The sequence below is a fragment of the Varanus komodoensis genome, unplaced genomic scaffold (genome assembly GCF_004798865.1).
Source record: "Varanus komodoensis strain SLA01 unplaced genomic scaffold, ASM479886v1 scaffold12, whole genome shotgun sequence".
Classification (NCBI taxonomy): domain Eukaryota; kingdom Metazoa; phylum Chordata; class Lepidosauria; order Squamata; family Varanidae; genus Varanus; species Varanus komodoensis.
The window spans coordinates 9,634,502-9,657,049 of record NW_025335349.1 but is presented as its reverse complement, the minus strand read 5'-3'; the positions used below and the strand labels follow the sequence as shown (position 1 = coordinate 9,657,049).

Sequence of the window (22,548 nt, the reverse complement as noted above, 5' to 3'; positions counted from 1 at the left end):
ACCACAAAAAGAAAATGAAAGAATTAAGAATTAAAAAGCAGTTTATGTTATCTAAAACTGTAGCTGGTCAATCAAGGAATTCATTTAAATAAATAAGTCTTCAGCAGGCACCAAATGCAAAATAACACTGGTGCCTGCCCGACATTAAGGGGCAGGGGCTTCCACACAGTGGGAACCATCAACCGAAGGCTCTCCTCCAAGGACACTCCCAGAGGAATGTGGAACATGTTTTTGTCTCTTCTGAACTGTATGTTATTCTTTTAAATTTTTATATTGTATCATATATTTTATCTGTTTTGTACAGAATCTATCTTTCAACTGTTTGTAATCTACCCAGAGAACATTAATTATTGGGCCGATTAAAATATAATAAAATAAATATTAAAGTAGCAAAATGGTATGTATTTGGAAAAGCATTCATATGGCCGCCAGTAATTTTATAAATTACAAAATGTGCTTACAACCAAAGCCCTGCAGTCTAGATGGGATTTCTGGGCACTAGTGTTCCCTGACACACATTCCCTGCACCTGCTGGAGCTCCATATATATATTTTTAATATATATATAGAGAGAGGGAGGGAGGGGGAGCAGTATATATTCTGTTTTTAACCCTATAAAGGACTTGATGGTTATAGGTGGCCTATGTGTATAAATATAAACAAACAAACATTGGGTGGCTGGGCTGAAAGGCCCTCGCCAGTCTCCACTGAGCCTTCCTGTTCCTGTTTTTCCCTTAGCTTCTTTGCCTCTGATCTTTGCTGTGCCATCAGATTCAGGGTTCTTTCTAAATGTGAATCTTCATGATACACAGGCTTGGTAAATCCTGTATTTTTAAATTAGTTTTTACAGAGCATTTTCTCAATTTAATGTTTAAAGTTTGGGATTAAGGAGTTTCCCTTAGGTTGGAGTCCAGCAGCTATCTTGGGACCAAAATCCATTAACCTTGTAAGGGCAGAATCCTGTGCATGTTTAGACCAAGACAGGGTCTGTGAATGAACAGGGCATGCTTAGAATTGTAGGCCCATTTTCTGCCTACACCTAGGATTGTGGCTTGTTAGTGCAAGTCAGTGTGGTGTAGTGGTTAGAGTGCTGGTTCAAGGGTTCTGGGTTCTAGTAGTGACTGAGCAAAAAGGAATCTTGGGTTAGTGGTGGACAGTTTGATGAAAATGCTGGCCTAGTGGACAACTGCTGTGAAAAAAGCAAATTCCATGCTAGAAAATAGAACTGCCAGAATCTTACTGCCCTTACTTACTGCACATGGAATATTGTGATCAATTCTGATCACCCTATCTGAAAAAAGCCATTACTGAGTTGGAAAAAGTACAAAGGAGGGCAATTAAAATAATCAGTGGCCTGGAGCAGCTGCAACAATTAGGACTGCTAAGATTATAAAAAGGCAAGAGGAGACATGATAGTGGTTAAAATAATTCATGGTGTAGTGGAGAGGGAGAATTTTTTTCTCACCCTCCTTTATGTTTGAACCCTGATATGAAGCTGATCGGTGGCAGGTCTAGAACAAATAAAAGGAACTATCTCTTTTTATCTCTATACAGCATATAAACTATGGAATTTGCAGCCAAGGGAAATGATGGTGGCCTCCAGTGATTGATAGCCATACTGGCTCTGTGCTACCTCTGTTATGATGCTTGCAGCTTAAGGGGGATATCTTGGAGGAGGACATGGCTGACTGGAACCCTGAATGAGTAAGGAAACACTCTAATATTTTGTCACTTCTCTAAAACTTTTAAATATTTTAAAGAAGGCAAACTGGAACTGGACAGAACATGTCACTTGTAATTACTACTAAGCACTATCAACTTTTATTTATTATTTATTTATTCCTTTCCACTTCTATGCCTCACCTGACCATGGCTTACAAATGCTGAAAATCATTATGGTTTTAACAACTTCATTTAATTCCTGCATTATCTTTACTGAGAAGCATCTGGCAGGCTGGTAGGTTAAATTTGGCTTGGCATGCAGTCCTTGAAGTTATAATTTTAACTGGCTTTCCCACTCACAGTACAGGCAACCCTCTCATTATAAGGGAGAAATGGTTTTAGATCATGGCTATGTACTGACAAAATAGGTCAGAAGTAACCCATCCTAATTCTGTGAAAGAAATTTGGCTAATTAACTTCTTTACCTATAAAAACTCAAGAGCTATCTGAAAAAAGTCATTGACTTGGCTAGGTAATAAACACCCCTCCTTCTGTGTTAATTATGTTGTCATTTACTAAGTTTAATTATCAAAAATAGTTAAGTAAAAATAAACATTAAATGGAAGCAATTATTAGGAAAGGGGGATTCAATGAAGTGTATTATCAGTAAGAATGTAAAATCCAGAACTAACAAGGTGAATTGCCACCTAAACAAGCCAGATAAATTTCTCTCATTCCATCCTAGTAAAAATCAGCATACCTTTTCACTGACTCATTTTCCATTATCATAATCCAAATAAAGCCCTGTCACCACCTACTGAATTACACAGAACCGCAGGACTCTGCCTGCATGCTTGACTGTGTATATCAAAGGTAGCATTGATGAGTGAGAAATGTTATTTCTAGAATTCACCAAGGGCAGAAAACATTTGAATCAATAAATATGTATTTATTTATGGGACCTAAGGTTGAGGGTAAGGAGACATTTGAGAAAGAATAGAGAAGCTACAGTGTTACTTGATTTCTTAATCAAACATTACGGGCTTTCCTTTTCAACAGCCAGTGCGGATGGATGAATGGGTCAATTTTTATTTCCCCATTTCACAATCTTAAATCCATGTTGTTCATTTCTGCGTTAGTTTGCCATTTTCTTTAAATTATCAAGAAAGTTCACATGCATTTTACGTGCATGTGTGTGTCAATTTTGCCCACTATGCACATTTTTGCAAACAAATAATATGAAAACACAATCATACTGTATGCTACTTCCACAAATACATGTTTTGTGTGCATTCCTTCCCTCATATATGTAATTTTGTAAACATTCTCTGATTCCATGCATTTAAATTCAGAAAAGTTTGAAAATAATTGCCTTTTGTTTCATGTATTGCTTATGGAAATTTGAAGTACACAGGTTCACACTGAAATGTGATCCGAGTAACTTTCTCCCCCATTCCTAACCACCACTTTTTACCTATGCCTCCCTCTCTCTGATCCCATTAACTCTTCTGCCTCTTTGAACTGTAACTTCTTAACTGACATTCCCCAGTTGTCATTCATTCTGACACCGTTCACTTCTCGGCTGGCACCTATTCTTCTATTCGGCCTTCTGTCCTACAGGTCAACTCAATTGCCATGATCATCAGGACAGCGATGTGTGTGGGAGGATTTAAATGGTCAAAGCCCTTTGGCTGTTACCCACTGCAGCCACCTTGGTCAGCTGACTTTATGTAGAAATGGAGACCCCTCTGATCTGTCTGTGGATATCTGTGGCTTGAAAGAAAGGACAACGCCACAACCAGGTGATCCCAGGCAGGAAGAAGCTGGGAGGTTCTCTAGCAGTTGGTCATGTGATCCAGGACTACCCACTGACATTAACGTTTTTAAACTGGGTGGGCTTATCTTTTCGGATATAGGCTTACATTGTGGGGAAAAAAGAATTTGATGAATACTTTTTAGAAAAAGACTGCAAACTTAAATCAATTATTTATCTCCAATTTATTACAGAATCTGTTCATTTGTCCCTTCTTTGCTGGTGAATTTTCATTGTAAGAGCTGACCAATACACCAAGTTCCTATAGTGCTAGACTCTGACCAGGAAGATCCATGTTCATTTTCCCACTTAAACACAAAGCTTACTTAGAAATCTTGGGCCATTTGTTATTCCTCAGGTCTAAACGACCCCATGAGATAAAAGAGTTGGGCCACATAGGAAAGACAGGATAAAAATGTTACTCTAAGAACTAGCAGGGGGTTCAATGAAGTGGTCTAATGAAGATCAAGACTTCGGTGGATGCAAAGGGTACAAACCCCCAGGCTGGAAAAGGGTCTCTGCACCTGAAATTCAAACAAACGACTGAACGAATGGTTTGCGCAATCTTTTATTGCATTAATAGTGTTGTGCCTTTGTATCAGAAGTGAGCATGTTCAAGGAATCCTGAACGTAGCCACTCACAGAACAATGCCTTATCCACAATTCTTCTGAGTCATCTCAGTTTCTGGTTCTTGTACTGCAAGTTTGGCTGTAAGGTGTAGAAGAGATAGTAGTCATTGCCACAAACAAGCAGCATTTCCATATGATTGTGGCAAGAGACAAGATTTGCTTCTATTGGTTACAGAAGCTGTCAGGACTAGCAAAGGTTTTCCATTCATTAGCTATATGTAGGCCATTCAAAGGTGTGGCTGCACCAACATATTTACTGCTAGGGCAAGAAAGGGTAAACTCTTCTTTTTTTTTGATCCAGTGCTGCTACTTGAACTTCTAATATCCTTATGTTTTATGCTTTTCAAGTGTCTCTCTGTGTTTGTATGTGTGTGTCAACATTCTCCAAAGGTCTATTTTGAAAAACAAACAAACCCCAACACATTGATGACTGGAATTTGCATGTAAAGGTGGACAGATTGCCTCTATATGGAAAACATAACTTATTATGCACTATTACTGTAGCACCCTGAAAGACTTTTTCAAGAACAGAATACGTTATAGAAAAATAAATTTACTTTGAATTCATTTTTTTCTCTTTTGCTCACCAGCAGATGATCTGGACAACAATACCTTATCTAGTAATTAAGTTTGAAAAGGAACAGCAGTATAGCCATATTTATTCAGTTTCTCTTTCTGCCCTACTCTCTGATTATTACTTGGAATGATTCAATATTATTTTGGTACTAATATTTATGTATCCATGATTTTATAATATGTATGAGTTAAAGTATTTGTATTCAACACTTTTTAGAATACACAGCAAAAGGAAATAATTGTAACATAAAACTAGAAAGCTGTTTATAGGCCTGTCAATCCGTTGAACAACAGTTATATGTCTGCAAACCTATACATCCCATTCATCTGGACTAATGCAGTCTTCACTCAAGACTGTTACTCCTGATTTCTGAGGGAGCAATCCTATGGTTTCTGCAAAAGCATCCTCGGGTACACTGGATTGTTAGGCGATCTTCACCTGAGACTGTAGACATGCTATGATTTTAAATTCTGATCTTCCTCCCCTTTGGCCACAGTGAAAAGAACTGCAGTGGCTGCTTTCTAAAGTCAAAAACACAGTCTTGGAGGAAAAGGAGGAGAGATTCTTATGGGTAGAATGGGAAGAGGAGAGGCTGGGATAGGAGAAATCTTTTGGCCAATCCAGCTTCAGCCAAATCCCTGGCCATACATTATCACTAGAGAGGCACACAGGCCTGTCTAGAGGAAATTTTGTTAAAGGATAATGCAAAAGTAAAACTTGCCTCGATTGTTCCTCCTGACCTTCCAGAAGCAGCCTGGCAGAGCCCTAGATATGTGGAATCCTCCAATATTGGAAACTTCCTTCCAAGGGCAATGCACGCTCCTCTAAGCTCTGGAGGTGCCTAGCCATTGTACTAGAAGGGTGGTACGTAACATGCTGAGTACCCTCAGTAGTGAACTATTTCAAGACTCTTCCCTGAAAAATGCTATGTACACCTAAGGATGTTGATGCTAGTGGGAGGAAAAATTGCCCCCTCAAATAATTGCTTCCAATTAAGATGACTATTCAATGGATTAAAACAAACCGAATGTTTATTTTTTTTGCCAGATCACACTTTTTAAAATGTTCATAATTAAGCTCTTAATTTTGAGCTCCACACTGCACTGTCCTTTTTAATGAATATTTTAATTTTTAATAACAGAGCTAATTTTGCTTAATCCAAGTACTGTATTAAAAACAAGATTACTCAAATTCCCGCCACACCAACAAACCCTTGACAATTATCACTGCAAAATGACCGAACACATACCCATGCAAACCAAAAGAAGAAATTGCATCCATTACAGCTGCTACTGAATTTCATGCTTCTTGTGACAATATTCCTCCTTTCACTTGTGAACAATGGTCACTCACAGTTTGCTTCTTTCATGGTTTGATAACAAATTTCTATAAAGGGGGCCAGTTTCTTTCACATGTTTCTATTTGTGATTTGTTTAGAAGTGTACCTAGTCGCCATAGATAAATACAGAACAAAGGGAATTCATCGGAGAGGTGAAAAATAGCTTGATCAATTTTCTGCAGAAACTGCTTCTGTTCTTCATCACAACCTGAACTGGCAGCATTTTCCTCTTCTAACCCCGTTTTAAGAAGCTGTTCCAAAACTCTACATAGAAAGAATATATTTTCATATTGTATATGGTACTTGGCTTGGATCTAGGAAGAAGGAAAAAAATCAGGTAAGTGCATTATCCATGTTAAAATACAGTTAAGTCCAGAAACACAGAAGAAAGGAAGAAACCTGATGCAAATTCACACATTATTTGATTTCTCATTATCCAGTACCTGATGGCTCACAACTGAACATGTGAGCAAACAACACAGGTAAGCATCATGCAGGGGGTGATAACAAGTTCCATCTGTGGTGCTGGATCTAGGATGGCTCATTCACAGATCAAAGTTAGCATGCAGTGCTGCTGCACAGTCATCAAGTGACAAATATGTATAGACGGACCAGCCCTTGGAAAACTCATTTTGCACATAGGATGCATTCATGTTTTCAAAAAGGGACACTGGTTCACAGTAGGCAAGTAATTGTATATTCTTTTAGCATAACAAGCTGATGAAAATGATTTTGCACCACACAACTGCAGAAAAAAGAAAATGCGTAATCCATGAGAATCTTACTTACCTTAATAAATAATACCAGCAATCTTTTCAGCCCACATTTTAAAATATCTGTTTTTCCTTCAGTGCACTCTTAACTGTATCCTCATGAAGCAAATACTTTGGATATTTACATTTGTGTTTGAATAGGATGCCTTACCCTTGCTGTGGCTAACTCTTGTAATAAATAAGGCATAAAAATGATTTAAATAAATAATATGAAACATGCTGACTTCTTATTTTTACTAAAGTAGATTTTACATGACTGAATAAAGATTTTAGATAGATGGTAGGGAATTCAAGGAAGGGAAGGAGAAGGGGTTCTGGTTTTCTGAAAACAGAATTTACAGCATGAAAATGACCCGGAACCTAGCCTTAACTTATTAAAGTTATGAACTTATAAGCACTTCCCTAAAGTCTGAATGAACTCAACCATTCTAACTTTTGAACAGAGATATACAAAAAGGCACTCTTGGGGTCCTGCTAGAAATGTTCAATTCTTTTGTAAATGGACTATTGGATTTATAGCTGGGCATTCAAGAATCACCTAATTTAAGTACAATAGTATTTATTTGTGTAACATCGGACTTATTAGATAATCCTTTTCTAAAGAGACATTGAAGTATACAATATGCATGAAACAAATACTTTCATTGAATAAGGTGCAACCGTGGATCTGTATACATGACTAGTAGGTGCCAGTTCACTGATTAGGCATTTTGTGAGGATCACCCCAGTAGTCTCTCAAATGCCTAAATGTGCGCAAATGTCCAAAAAGGTTAAGAGTTGTAGAGTTCTGTTGTAGAGTGTGAACAAAAGAACAGCAGTCATGTTGGTCAATTGCTGGCCCTACCGATGTTTTGGACTACAACTCTCTTCAATACTGGCAATGCTGGTAAGGACTGATGAGAGGCGTAGACCAAAACATCTGAAGGGTCACAAGTTCAAATCCCTGAAGTTTTATTCTGTTAGTGAGCTCCACTTCTTCCCACTTTCCCTTTAACCTATGAAGAAATAAAAGAATAGAACACCATGTCTCATTTTCTTTACTACTCTATTAACTTTAAGTAATCTACCTCCAAAAAGAGCAGTTACAGAAACATACCCCAACAGCAAACATTTCCTGCCAAATTTTTAATAAAATTATTTTTTAAAATCTTATCTTGGAGTGATCTGGTGGTTTTTAGACAGCATGTCTATATTACAGAGGTATTTTCAGGCACCTACCCTTCTGCATGGCAAATTGTTTTAAGCTAGGATTGCTCTGGTGCCTGATTTTCTGCTACATTAGGCAAGAGATATATAAAAAATGGAACTGTTTTCCTTGAAGTAGTACTTCTAGGTTTTTGATACAAGCAGTGCCAAAATCCCTAGGGTGTTTGTCTCTTCTGGCACAGTTCCATATTCTTGGAAACTTTTGCATCCAAATGGCATAATTTGAAATTCTGAACAAGGTGTCCAGTTCTGATCTGGCCTGAATTACAAAATAATGGTCCAGCTGAGAAACCAACCAACCGACTGAATTGCTAATGGAAATAAGCTGGCGGTAAGAACAGTTCGTTGAAGATAGTCCCAAGGTTGTTTGATCACCATAGCTGAGTTTTAGGAGAGAGGCAGAAGAATGGCCGGGCAGTTCAGGAATGAAGCCAGCAAGAATTAGAAGTACACTTTCCATTCAGGGTTCAGCACAGTACAGTCCAAGGAAGCCCAAGGTCACACACGAAAATTGGGCCAGAGCAACGGTTGCAGACACACAGAAAGAAGGTGTGTGGATTTGGTAGCCAGAAGAGATGCTGTTTTCCAGCAACTCACTAGTATGCTTGTGAGTTTCTTAAATGGAAGCAGCCTGGGGCCCAACGAAGCCCCCAGTTGCAGCTCTTTAGGGATTTAGACTGCAACCTGGCACTCTGCCTGTGAGAAAACCCATGCTTTCATTTTTTGGTGCAGGCAGGCACTTCATTTTCTACTTCAACATGGCTGCAGGCCTTTGATACTTAATACATAGTGTTCAATTGGGGTGATTTCTTGACCCAGCAGGAGACTTGAGCAAAGAAAAACTGTAGTTAAAAACTTCATCAACAACTGGAAGGGGAGGGTGGGCAATTGCATTGTCTTCTGATCAGACTTGAAGCCACCTTGTGGAAGGGCTTTCCTAGGGCCCAGACTCCTTTCTTAGGGTAAACCTGAAGCCTTGCTTCTGGTTCATCCTCAGGGGAAGTTAGGACCTCTCCTAAGAAGACAACTCTTCAGCAGGGGCATGACATAGGGGTGCACAACCTTAAATGCAGCATCCCACTGGTCAGGACACCTGCAGGTGTTCCTGATTGCTCTCTGGCTGCCCCAGAGCTGCTGCGGTGTTTTCACAAAACTTTTGCAAAACTTGCCAATCTCCTTCTATAATAAAAGGAAAAGAAAGGAGAACACTGGGACATGCATGCAAGTGCACATGAAGGAGTGTATGTACAATTCCTGCCTCCCAAGACAGCATCACATGTAGCTGTTGGGCCAAAATGGGAATGATTTAGAGAATGGTTTTGCTCTATGCCTGATATTGATATTGGATCGCTGCCACTTCCCTTCTGCATCCAGTCTTTAAAATTCCTTCAAGATGAGCCAATAGAAGTTTGGGTACAAAGGTGTCATTAATAAGGGCATCTCCTTCCAGATTTTGATGCAGCTTTCAACTAAGGCTTTATTGACTCAAGTTTCCTCTGCTGAGTCAAGCCATCACCACACCTGAACACCCTGTAGTGAATATCAAAGACCTGACGCCATGTTGAAATAGAAACTGGTGGTAGCTTCTGCTTCTTGAGATCAACATATTCCTTCTAGTTTCCTTTTCTGTCCAAGAATAATAGGTTGATGCAGCACTCAAGGCAACTGAAGAGAAGCTAAACAAGAATCCCATCAGCACAAATAAGGTAACCTTTTCATTTGATTTGCTTTTGAACACAGGTACATACTTGTGTTTGGAGTTGTGGGCTGTTTCAAATTTGATGGGTTGCATCACACAGATTCAAATTCTGCTTCTAAAAAACTTGGCAAGTTTTATCTGGACAAAGCCTTTATTACCAAGCTATTACATTCGCCTCAGGCCAGGAGCAGCAGGGATTGCCATTAATAACTACTGGTTATTCCGAGGAAGCTGAATCCATTCAGGATAAATCTAGCCGTTATTTCATATTGCTATATATACAAGCATAGCTTTCCACAGAGCTCTTTAAAGTACTCTGCTTAAGCCCATTTCATTTTCCTGGGATTTGCACAAGGCTTTGACACCTCCTCAAGTACTCCTTAATAATAGCAAAAGAGTCCTTATTTTCTTCCTGAAGGATATTTAGCCAACATTACATATTATATTGAATGAAACTTCAAACCCTACAACAAAAGTGTGCATAATCACTTACTTGCAACCCTGAATCACAAGCATCCATCCCTCAATATTTTTAAAAATCAAAAGCAGACTCAGGAAGCTACAGAGGAAAGTCAATTTAATTCTCCTTTTCTCTGTTGGATGCTTTTCTCTTCAAAATTCCATTCTTCTTTCCCTAGGGCCCCCTTCTTAAAGGCCAGTAGCAATGACAGGGAACGTAATCTTGCTTCCTCAAGTTTCAAATGTAATGCTTGAATTAGCCCTAACGGTTAATTCATAGTGACATTCTGGGTGAACTTTGAAAGAATTTTTTGAATGCTTTCCCTTCATTTAAAATATCAATAGGTTTTCTGACCATTTTTTTTAATCCAAAGGTAAGAAACTACTAATATTTATTTATTTATTTATTTATAACATTTCTATGCTGCACCCATCACCAAAGCCTTGGGGTGGCTCACAAGGAAAACAAATAAACAAAGCATAGAACAATATTAAAAATTTGGAGTTCTCAGCAATAATATAAAACCATTTAATAAAACACAGAATAACAATCAAAATAACATTTAAATAAAAAGGTCTTGGCCTGGCGCTGAAAAACAAATAACGACGGCGCCAGGCGGACCTCTCTGGGGAGTGCATTCCATGGGTGGGGCGCCACCGCAGAGAAGGCCCTCCTCCGGGTACTCAACCTCATAATATCCCTCACAGAGGGCTCCTGGAGAAGGGCCTCCTCCACCGATCTCAGGGGGCGGGGTGGCATATATGGACGCAAGCGATCCTTTAGATAACCAGGTCCCAAGCCAATTAACATTCTGCTATTTGTTTGTGCTTGCTTATTAAAATACTTTTTGTCAAATAATGTGAAAACATGTAGCATTTATGTTTGGATAGCCAAGCTCTCCATAATACTTTCTGCTTACCACAATACTTTCTACCCACCATAAGGGTTGCTTACAGGCAACACTTGGCTCATATTGTAGGACCAGGTGTTGTCCATAATGCAGAGCCAGATGTAGGCTTTAGGTCCCTGTTCCAGTAAAGTGACAAACCCGGGAGTGGGATCCAGTATGCCACCACTCACAGCCACGCAGCTCCAAGGTAGAGGTGAAACTAGAACTAGTCACAATGTTGGGTATTATACCATATGCCTATTGTCCAAATAACTTCTGTTAAAGGTATGGCCCTTAAGAGCTGTAATTGTGCTGCACTGCGTTAACCCTTCACACAAGATGTCAAATAGAAAGGATTTTTGTTAATTGATCTATATTATTATCGTTATTGTAGAAATTGGGGATAATAAAATACAGCATACATTCCAATAGGCAAAACAGTTTAAACTAGTAAAATTAATTTTATTAAAACTAGACCTGTTAAAACAGGTGACATATATGAATGCCCATGTATATTGATTTGTGTCCAATATGATTCAAAAATGAATGTTGGCTTCTGGCTTGATGTCTTTTCCTATTATGATGATGATTTTCCCCCTAAGAACCTGAAACCAAGCCCTTGGGCAATGTAGAACATAATGCTAACCTTGCCTGCAGGCTGACAATTTAAACTGCATTTGAATCTTTTTCATGCTTCAGTTTTTAACTCAACAGATTTCTTCTTTTTTCCACTATATTTATTCTTCATGAGACATACGATGGGATACTTCATTGACAAGCAAAAACCAATTTACAAACAGCAACTTTTTGCAACATGAAACAAAGATCTTTGTCTTAGGATGTCTGTGACATAGAACTTAGAAATCAATACAGTATCAGGCAGACATTATGGTTCCATTTCCCATTCATTCATTCATTCATTCATTCAATCATTTTATTTTTATACTGCCCAACAGCCAAGGTTCTCTTGGTGGTTAACAAAGTTAAGAAAAAATATTAGAACACACAAGATAAAATCATAATAAAACAACAAAGTCAGCAATATTAGTATTTCTTACAGTTACAAGCCCTTGAAAAACTAAACAAGCAAGTGACACCCACAAAATCAGTAAAACAGTTCAAAAGATATGAAAGCAAAATGGTATTAAATGTGGTATTTCCAGAGAAACATGCAGCATGATGCCCACTTCTGACAGCGAGAAATACCCACTGAATAGGTGAGCAAGACCTGGTCGCTGAGATTTTTGTATCCAGAAAATCAAAGCCTGACCACCCAGGCAAAAGCCAAAGGCTAGATAAAAAATTTCAGGAGCATTTTAGCTGACTGCCTTCCCCTAGCTGAACAAGAAGCCAAGTAAAAATTGCCCTGAGAACTATAACTTGCTGCATGGTGAAGTAATAGAAAAATGTCTCAAGTAGCATGAAATGCGGTCTGTGCAAATAGAAGAAATAAAGCACATCAGAAAAAATGCATGAAGACTGGACAGTGAAGGGCAAATGTCATGTGCTGAAAGACTGTGACTTGCTAAGGCTCTTCAATGAGTGTAAGGCTAAGCTGAGACAGAACCATGATGGAATGGCTCATGGGCTTACCTGCAATGCTAAAGCAACTCTCAGAGCAATTGAAAACACTTCATTCATCTCCTTTGATTGAATTTTGATTTAATCACAGGAGGTATATTTATAAGAACAAATCATTCAGAAGAAAAAAATACAAACAATCTTGCCTTGTTGTCTCTCACTCGAACAGTGACTCCTATATTAAGATATCCTTAAGTTTAAGCACTCCCAAGTTTAGCTAATAAGAGGAGAAGACCATTCACCTGTCACTTCATATTCTTTGTATTGGTGATCTTCCATCACCAAAGATAGATTGCTACTAAATTTACTAAAAATGAACTGTCTCTAGTTTAACAGTTAACTGTGGAGAAAAAAGCCCCACATGAAGTTCTTGCCAAGAAACAGGAAAATTCAACATATGTTTTGACTTTCCAGTTTCTCGAAGAGCTTAAGAGTACATACGAGGAAGGAGCTGCTAGCATCAGCTGCCAACTCAGAACAATGATTTGAGGGTTACTCCATATATATAGGAATCTAGATAGCATTTTCATTTTGTACTTCACTTGTGCAAATGGCTTCTCCTACAAGATAAACGTGGAAGAAAATATAGGGAAAAAGAATCCTTTGGTAACTTAAGGTATTGTACATGCCAGAAAGATATGGTGGTTAGATATGATGCGGACTTTGGAGTTCCAAGATCTAGTCCTCATTCAGCTTTGAGGCTCACTGGTAATTTGGGCCAGTCACAGAATTCCAGCTTAACCTATTTCACAGGATTGTTGTTGAGGGGAAAACAGTGGGGTGGAGGAAAACTATGCAAGCCACCTTGGGCTCCTCTTAAGAGGAAAAAGGGCAGGAGATAAATGCAATGTATTAATAAGAATAAAGAATTCAGGCTTCTACCCTATACACAGCTGTGAATGGATTCTGTTTGAACTCAGTGGGATTATATATCTATGCAGAAACAGAGGAATAAATGGCATTGGACTGTAAAGGATAATACCTACTTATAAGAAACTCTAGATACAAGAAGCAGTTTCATTCATGGGACAGAACCTTTGGATTCAACCTAAAACGTTTTCACACTTGCCAATTCTAGGTATACAAATGAGACTCTTTGGTGGAACATTTTCTTAATAACCTCTTCAATTCAAAGAAATATCAGAACAACTTACAATATATGTGTAAAGTTTGCCTCTGCTGTATTGTGTGGTAAAATTCAAAAAACAAATATCAAAAACAAAAAACAGAGAACACTGATGTTTTAAACTGATAAATGCTATGGGCGAGCCCTAATAAAAATGTGATATAATACAAATATCTATCATATTAAAAGCAAAAGGAAACTTGCAGTCTTGAAAAAATGATCATTATTTTTATTTTGTTGCATCAATATGTACTATCTTTGCTTCAGAGAGATTGTTATTAGTGTGGCCTTCCCTAACTCCTGCCAGGTCATAACACCAAGCAAGAATCTTGGCAAACTGAATGTTTCATGCTGCATTTGCTCATTGATTATGGACACTTTATTTCTACAGTCAGTTTCCTAATCTGCCTTTTCATAAAGCAGTAAGTTAAGGTAGATTCTTTGCATGCTGCAGAGGAAGGATTAAACAAGAGAAAATACCTACTAAATTATCCTTCAATTTCTGTTTGTCATTGCCACACATTACTGTAAAATATTATTGGCTAATGCAGCTGAAATAACTGTAAACAAAACCAGTAGAATAAATAGGGTTGGGATCCGATGCTGGTTGTAAACTTGTGCAATGGAAACTAATGGGGGACACTGATTTCCCTCCCGCTTACAAATCCCCAGATCTCCCCACAGAGTTGTGGAATCTCTGTAGCAGAGTAGTTTGCATATACAGGGGGCTGCAAGAAGGAGAAAAGCAAGTAACCACAGGAAGTCCATTCATGCAACAGTGGGCTTAATAGCTAACACGTACACTTACAGGGGCCATCTTGCATGGATTTCTCCATGTACTTGGGAAGGCTTCCTTGTATGAACCAGTCCTAAGACAAGAAAAATAAAAGCAAGGTGCAGGAGGACAAGCAAGAACAGATAATCAGTTTCATCCAAGAGTGCTTGGAGTTGTCCTGCCACCACCCGCTCCAACACCTTGCCCAGAAACCCTCCGTGAAGGGAATTAGGAGGGTGAGCACCCGGAGGAGGGCTTCCTCTGCGGTGGTGCCCAATCTATGGAATGCACTCCCCAGAGAGGTCCGACTGGTGCCGTCGTTATTTGTTTTTCGGCGCCAGGCGAAGACCTTTTTATTCAAACGTCATTTTAATTGTTAATATTATTTATTTTATTCTTTCGCCAGGGCGACTTAAATTTTACTGTTATACTGCTAAATTATATTGTTTTATATTATGTTATTTATTTATGAATGTGAGCTGCCCCGAGGCTTCAGCGAATGGGGCGGCATAGAAGTCCTCTAAAGAAATAATTAAATAATTAAAGAAATGCCACTACTTTTATGAGTGTTGCCTCAATCTGTAAGGACCTCAGTCGGGCGTTGAGTCATGTTTCCGTTGAGTCATGTTTTGAGAACTGAAAGCAAGCTGCCTCTGCATATCTTTTGAGTTACAGAATCATAGCATAGCAGAGTGTCCATTGTTCAGGAGGAGCATGCCATGAATATACCTCCTGGAAAATACCCAGAGGCAGTTGCAGGGTTAATGGGTTTTTTTAGAAATACATAGTAAGACATACAACTAAGAGTTTTAAGTGATAACGTAATGAAAACATAACATAATTCTCAGGACATTTTTACTCATAATTCTCATTCACTTTAGTCAAGTTACTTGGCAGACAAGTAAGAATATATCAAGATGCCTCCACCTCTAAAGGTATAAAACGTGTAACCATTTTTTCTAATATTTCTGGTTACTTCAATTGCTGTGGTGTTGCGAACTCGCATGCTGAAGTTCCAGTGATGTTAATTAACACTGGCATTGTTTGCTCCACATTATCCCCCAATGTTGGCGAAAGTATAGTCCCTGCCCATGAAGCATCAACGTTCTTGCATGTACATTTGAGCCTCTGCTGATTCTGTAATATAATGGTGCTTTTTCTCCTCTGTACAGCAATATTCTGACAATACATTGGCATTTCATTAGGTGACAAAATCAGCAATAAGAGAAGAGCTGGGCAAAAAATAGCAGCATTCACATGACACATTCAGATACAAGCATATGTATCCTTTCTATTGTTTTTCCTAGGTGGCAGTTGATATGATACGGTATGCTGCAAGGGATACAAAGGGGCTAGAAGAATAAGCATACAAAGAACAGCAGCAACATAATGTACTGAACCAGGCATGGCCAGGCATCAGTAGGAGTAAGTAGGCATTGAACTTTGCTGCTTTGCTGCCTTACTCCTCACTTTCCTTGATTGTTGGGGAGTCATGGCGTGTTCTTTTAAGTTCTGTTGCTGTAAACCTTGGCAATTTTGCTGGGTGCTGCTGTGCATGTCAGGAATGGACTCCTGGTCTTGGAGCAGCGTTTTCTCCACTTGCACATGAGTATAGAGTACAATGGCTTTCAGGCTTTGTTAAATTGAAAGGTGTAGGCTTTGTGCCATGTGGCAGCCAATGTGTTCGACCCTGATCCAAAATCGATCAAGGTGGAAAGGTGCCAGTGTGGGCACATGGCTGCAGTAGCTCTATTTGTCCCTTTAAAATATTTTTGAGACTCTGAAGGTAACATTATCATTAAAATATGGAAAGGGGTGGATTTTGCTTGGATGTTCTCAAAATTGCTGGCCACGCTTGCCAGCAAGTAATATAATTCTTTGCATTTTTGAGGTGAGAATCCTATGCTGGATTTTTGTAGTATGCTGTTAGATGTGAACAGAAATATGATGTGATTTTTGTAGTATGCTGTCATCATCATGTGTAAAACCCAGTAAGATAATTGCTTCAGAAGGACATAAAGCCAATTTCCAGGGTTTTTCCAGGGATCTGCTGAAGAGCTGATGAATAGGAACACCTTAACATCTGTGGTAGTTTTTTTTTAAACTCAGTTGCAGCTTAGCCTGTTATGGTGCATGTCTATGTTTAGAATACAGTCTATATTCTTTCTGATGTGTTGTATTGCAGGATGACAACAAAGAAAGGACAATCTCTGGGAGGACTACTGGCAAAACCAGGTTAGTGTAGGTGTAAGGACAGAAGCTTTAAAAAATGCTGCCAAGTTTTTAGTGTATTTATTTGATTTATATACCACCCATTAACCAAGACAGTTCTCTTGGTTAACTCCAAAAGTTGTTGCTTTTAACACTGGGAGTATACTGTGGCGTTATTTGAGGGTTTAAAATTTGGTGCTCCTTACAAGCTGTCAGCTTGTGTATTGTACTGCATCCTTTTCCTGCTCTCTTCACTAATAATGAAATTTCAAGTTGGGCCTTTCTGGTGTGTTTTCCAATGCTTTCCTCATATGCTTCATTAAGAAAATTAGACGGCTTCCAGAAATCTCAATATTTTGACTTTTGTGTTAAACAGTAAAATAAAATAGGCACTCCTAATTTCAATAGGGATTGGATCATTCCTTAGACAAGGATAATTGTCTTGTGGCCTTCAATTAGATCTATAAAATGGGATCAACAAAGTCTTGTTCACATTACTCTTATAAAATGGGTATGGGGAGGAACACAGTGAATTAGCTTTATTCAAGCTAATTGAGTATGGAAGGCTGGCTACGGAAGGAGAAGGATGTTTTGGAGGAAGCAGTCCAACTGGCATATCAGTTCTTGATGGACACACTGATATGCCAGTCAGGCCATGTATGTCCACTCTTGCAATGAGTGACTGCTGGAGTCCAAAGCCTATTCTTCTTTCCTGTGGTTCTGAGAGTGGAATTAGTTTCCTTTTTCATATACTCTTGGGATTTCCCGCCCTGTTTTGCAGCCATGGGTTTAAAGTCATTTGATTTTTTTCATATGATAGGAGCTGTTCCTGGAAAAGGAGAATGTGGATCTGAGTGTGAATTCTGCCCTGCTGTACTCATGATTTGACACGTTATGCATCTCAGCCTCTTCATTCTGTGATATAGGCTGCTGGTAGCTGGGGATCTGAAAGATGGCCCTGCCTCTGTTGAGCCATCCTCTGCGTCACCAGTTATATTGGCCTCCAGGATCCACTTTAATGATCAGCTGCACCTAACCATTTCACAGTGACAATAGTAGGTTAACTGGCAAGACGCACTCACAACTGGCAAATTTTATGAACACACTCCTAGCACTTTGTTGCTGACTATAAAGCCTGGCGTTTAAAAAAGATATTAAGTGAAACATAAGGATAATCAACATATACATATATTGAGGCCAAGTTACACATATGTAATTTCATCTGAATTTATCTTTTAATATATAATTTTGCAAGCTGGGCACAAAAAAGAATGAACTTATTTTCTAATGAGTTATTCATAAGTGCATTAGGAGTAATATGAACAAGAACTGAAAATTGCAGTTTCATTAATTTAGACTTTTAAGATGTCTTTAAAACACAACTAATCCAAGTGGCTAAAATTTCATTTACAAAGGCATAACTAAGCAGGAAAAAAATCAAATTTATTCTGCTATTATCAATTGACTAAGAATTTATAGACTAATCTTTCTGTTTTTTATGATGGTGAAAAGTGGAGGATAGTAGATGAAATCTTCATTTCATAAATCATTTTTAAATAAATATATTGAATTACCTTAAAAATAATGTAATGGTCTGTCACACTTGGAAGTTTATTATTATTAAGGTGTTTTGATATAGAGCCTCAAAACCGATTATGCACTATATTTCATGTCACAAAATTGAAATATGAAGCTGATTGCTGCACAACTTGCCCCTCAAATTAAAGTTAGCTAGGGAAGAAGCTTTTTCCCACCCATTAAGTTTATTTAAGGTAGAGCCTTTCCACAGGACAGGCCACAGAATGAAGGAATAAGCCCCACTGAAAGTGTGATTTCCTTCTGTGGAAAGCTATATAGAACGCACTGTAAAGTCTTTTACACCAGTAGCATTTCCTTCTATAGTAACTCCATCCAGGTGCCTTCCAGAATGTTTGCATTTTGACTTCCATGAGCCCATGCAGTATGCGCAATTTTCAGCAATGCTGGGAACTGTATTTCAAAGCCTCTACTTCGGGAAGGCTAATATTATCATTACTTCCTACTTATTTTGTATTATTATTTACTTTGTATATTTCTTCCTCCTCAAGGAACCCAAGGTTTACATAGCTACATTTTGTCGTCATACTAGCAACCCTGTGAGGTAGGTTAGGATGAGAGAGTGTGACCAGCCCTGCCCAGAACTCTTAAACTCTATGCCACACTGGCTCTTTTATATGGTGTAATTCTCAGTGTTCTTGCTTAGAAATAAGGGTCAGTGAAACTGTGATAGTATTGGCCTTCACAGCTTGCTGCTAGACCTGCCTCCGCCAAATCTGGGGCATTCCAGAAGTTGTGGACTTTCTGCAGCTCTCCTAAGTGGAAGAAATCATGTCCAATGGCCAGAAAACATGGCAGCTGTGATTCAAAACATTTTGGGGACACTTGACTATGAAGGTTAAGTAGAAAGTCAGGCTGCAATCTGCAGACCCCTTGCCAGTGATCATCACATTGAAAATGATTGTTCCTACTAATGCCCTGAAAAAATTATATGCAGAAAACTTTATCATGCTGTAAAATAAAATGGGAGTAGTCATGGGATATATGCCTACTAAAAGAATTGTTGGTTGCTGATTACATACTCTTTTATATATCTATACCCTGCCTTTTTGAATGATTCATTACAGGACAGCTTACAATAATGTAAAAAACAAAGACACCAAATAGAAAAATACATATCAATAGGAGCAGCAGTGCAGAGTAAAACAGCACAGCCAAAATATCTTCTTAAATCAGGTCAGCATATCCAAGATAAAGAGACATCATAAAATAGCTTCTTAAATAAAATCTTCTTTAAAGCATAATTGAAAACAAAGGGGGGGGGCTACTGGATTTCCCCATGTTCTGTAATACAGTTGCTGCGGAACTAGTGGCGAGACCATCCATTTTCTTGTGCAGAAGATACAGTGTCTTTTCTATCTCTCTATATAATAAGCTGGAACCAGGTCATGCTTGCTTTTGTACATGCTATTATTCTGTGCAAAAGGGAGAGAGCAATTCATAGCTGGACAATGAGGATTTGGGGTCAGAGGAGAATGAACAATTATACTTCACCACCTTTTGTGCAAGTTGAAATGAACCCAGTTGAAAGCAGTTTCTTGAACAGCTCTTGGGTACAACAGTTGTCTGACTGAAACGCTGGCCCCACTGAACAACAGATTTCCCTGCTTTCTTCCTCCATGCAGTAGGGGAGGCGGGTTTGTGCTTTCCCCCTGTCCTGACGCTAAGAACTTGGCACCTGCACGTGAATATATTTCATTGAGGGCAGCATCCAGTACTGCTGCTGCACCTGCACTGCTTGTGTTGTGCCAGCAGAACCCACTGTAAACACAACAGAACACTAGCCCTCCTTAGCGTAACACAGTAGTTTCTTTAATGGAGCAGGTCAGCAAAGCTCCCTCTGCTAGCTCTAGTGACCTGTTCTGGAAACGATCATTCTGCCATCTTTCTGGTTGCTCTGGGAAGCACTCACTTCCAATTTTGCTAGTGGAGGGTCCTGCTGCCATGTGAATAGCAGATGCTGCCCAAGGCCTAGTAAAAAGTTCTTGCCAGTGCTACCTTTATCTTTTGGTTAGGCTTTTGATAGAATGTGAAACATCTGTTTGATTTGAAACATCTACATCCTTGCCACAGACAGCAAATCCATTCCTCAGAGGGACGGATAGCTATTTCAAACATCACTACGAGAAATCTTTAAAAAAAAACCATGCCAAAAACCTAACAGCCAGAAGCCCAAAGGGCAAGGTGGAAAATTTTAACTTGATGTCAATTAAATCAAGCTGTGCTGCTTTCTCATTTAGTTTATGCAGACAGTAGGCAGGGCAGAACTCTCCAGGGAATAAACCTTGTGAGCATGGAGAATCAAATTCTGAGCAGAATATTAAGAGTCTAAATGAAATGACAGGCAGTCCAAATCTGAGATATATGGAAAATTTTAAAAATGGATTGCAAGCCCTTGGAGATACAGACATTTAGGCAGTTGTACCCAGTAGAATAGCTCAAAAATGTAGAAGTAGTACGTCAAATGAAATATGGTAGCTATTACTTTTTGAAACTGAAAGTATGTTTACTAATTAATTTCAAACATGAACAGATCTGATTTGTGACAGAAGATAAACCCCTTCTTTTTCTACTTCTCTGTTAAATAGTTCATTGCTAGTCTTCTAATTCTCAAAATAAAATAACTACATACATTTACTTCTTTTACAGTAACAACACAGGGTGCACCAAGGGTCAGCTTCATTAAACCTTTAGTCTTTTATTCAGAAATACTTCACTGAGCTTCATAGGTCTAACTATAAGGATACACAGTTTCAAGATTAAAGTTTCCCTTACCTTTCCTTAAAGATAAGTGGCTTAATGCTTTTCTCATTTTACTAGCTAGTTAGGAAAATTGTGTTCAAAGTGCAACATACTCTAATGTCATGTAAAAACCATGGCACTGTTCTAGTGCAATTAATTCAAGACCTGGAGCTACTACTTTAACACAGGATTAAGAATGGTACATTTCAGCATGCAAAATTCACAAGAGGCATCTAAGCAATGCAAAGAACAATTTCCTACAGTTCTCCTCACACAGTTTGTCTTTGAATAAACTATGCTGATCACCTGACTCCAGTGACTTTTGTAGGAAATGAATCTATTTCTTATGTGTTGATGATACTTAAGATAATAAAATTGAAGTTACTTTAAGGATCTGTTGAAATGGACTGTGTTCACAAATGTGTTAGGTGCCACAAGACTTAGTTGTTTCAGCCTTTATTAGTTATTCAATTTTTTCCATAATTAAACATAGAAATTATAAAGCAAAAATACCTAAATGATGAAATATGCAAATTGTTAGATTCTGTTTTATATTACACGTTGACATTGCCAGTCACTGTTCACTTGTTATAATTAGAAATCAAATGACAGAGGCAGTGATAAAGTTAAACACAGCTCATACAATTTAACATAATTTTTCCATTTGCTGAGCACAATTAAATATATATATTTGAAACAACAATCTGAATTACAGGCTCAGGATACTGAAGAAAAAGCAGCTTTACTCCTAGAATTTTGTTTTGGCCAAATGTTAAGAGCACGCATAAGATCTCTGCAAAGAATCAGTCCACTAAACAAGAAGGTATTAAATAGGCCTTTCCTTCCTGCCCGTTCTCAAATATAACTGCCAAAAGAAAGCTGGTTAAAGTTCTACAAATAATTGTTTGGCTAAAGCCTAGCACACAGGGTTCCAGTACTCATGAAAAGGTAGGACCCAATCTCGGTTCTCCTGTTGCAAGCCACTTCCACCTGGTGATACAGTTGCCCAGCTTCTAAGTGCTATTCAAGCACTTGCTGAATGGTAGCTGACAATGAACACAAAAGGAAATGCTGGGTAACGAGAAGCATATGATGTGCAATAGTGCCTCAGAAACAGAGCATTATCTCATCAGAACATAATTACTCACCTAAATATTTTCCATGTAATGAGATTGTATTGGCACAAGGTTTGTGAAGAAATGAAAATTACCACATTTCACATCAGAAACAAACTTCAGCTCAAGAATAAAAAATAAAATAAAATAAAAGTGAGTGGCGAAACAAACGCATAGACAACAGCAAACAAAAATTCCAAATGGACCATAATTTGAGTTATGCTAACATGTCTCATAGTTTGCTATTATAGCCGTGCAGGAAACTCTTTTTTCCCACCATAGGAAGCCAATGAAATTGTTATGGAAAGTGCAAACTCCTTCTCAATCCAGAACTTCCACATGTTATTGCACCCAC

At 38.5% G+C, this 22,548-nt stretch overlaps 1 protein-coding gene across 1 annotated transcript in view; it reads right to left on the bottom strand.

Moving 5' to 3' along the window:
• Nucleotides 1-6,067: 6,067 nt before the first annotated feature.
• Nucleotides 6,068-22,548, bottom strand: part of MEI4 (meiotic double-stranded break formation protein 4) — an 83,087-nt gene continuing 66,606 nt past the window's right edge. Inside the window, exon 6 of the mRNA XM_044421451.1 lies at nt 6,068-6,334. Within this exon, the coding sequence (XP_044277386.1) occupies nt 6,068-6,334 (267 nt within the window). The remainder of the gene's footprint in view (nt 6,335-22,548) is intronic.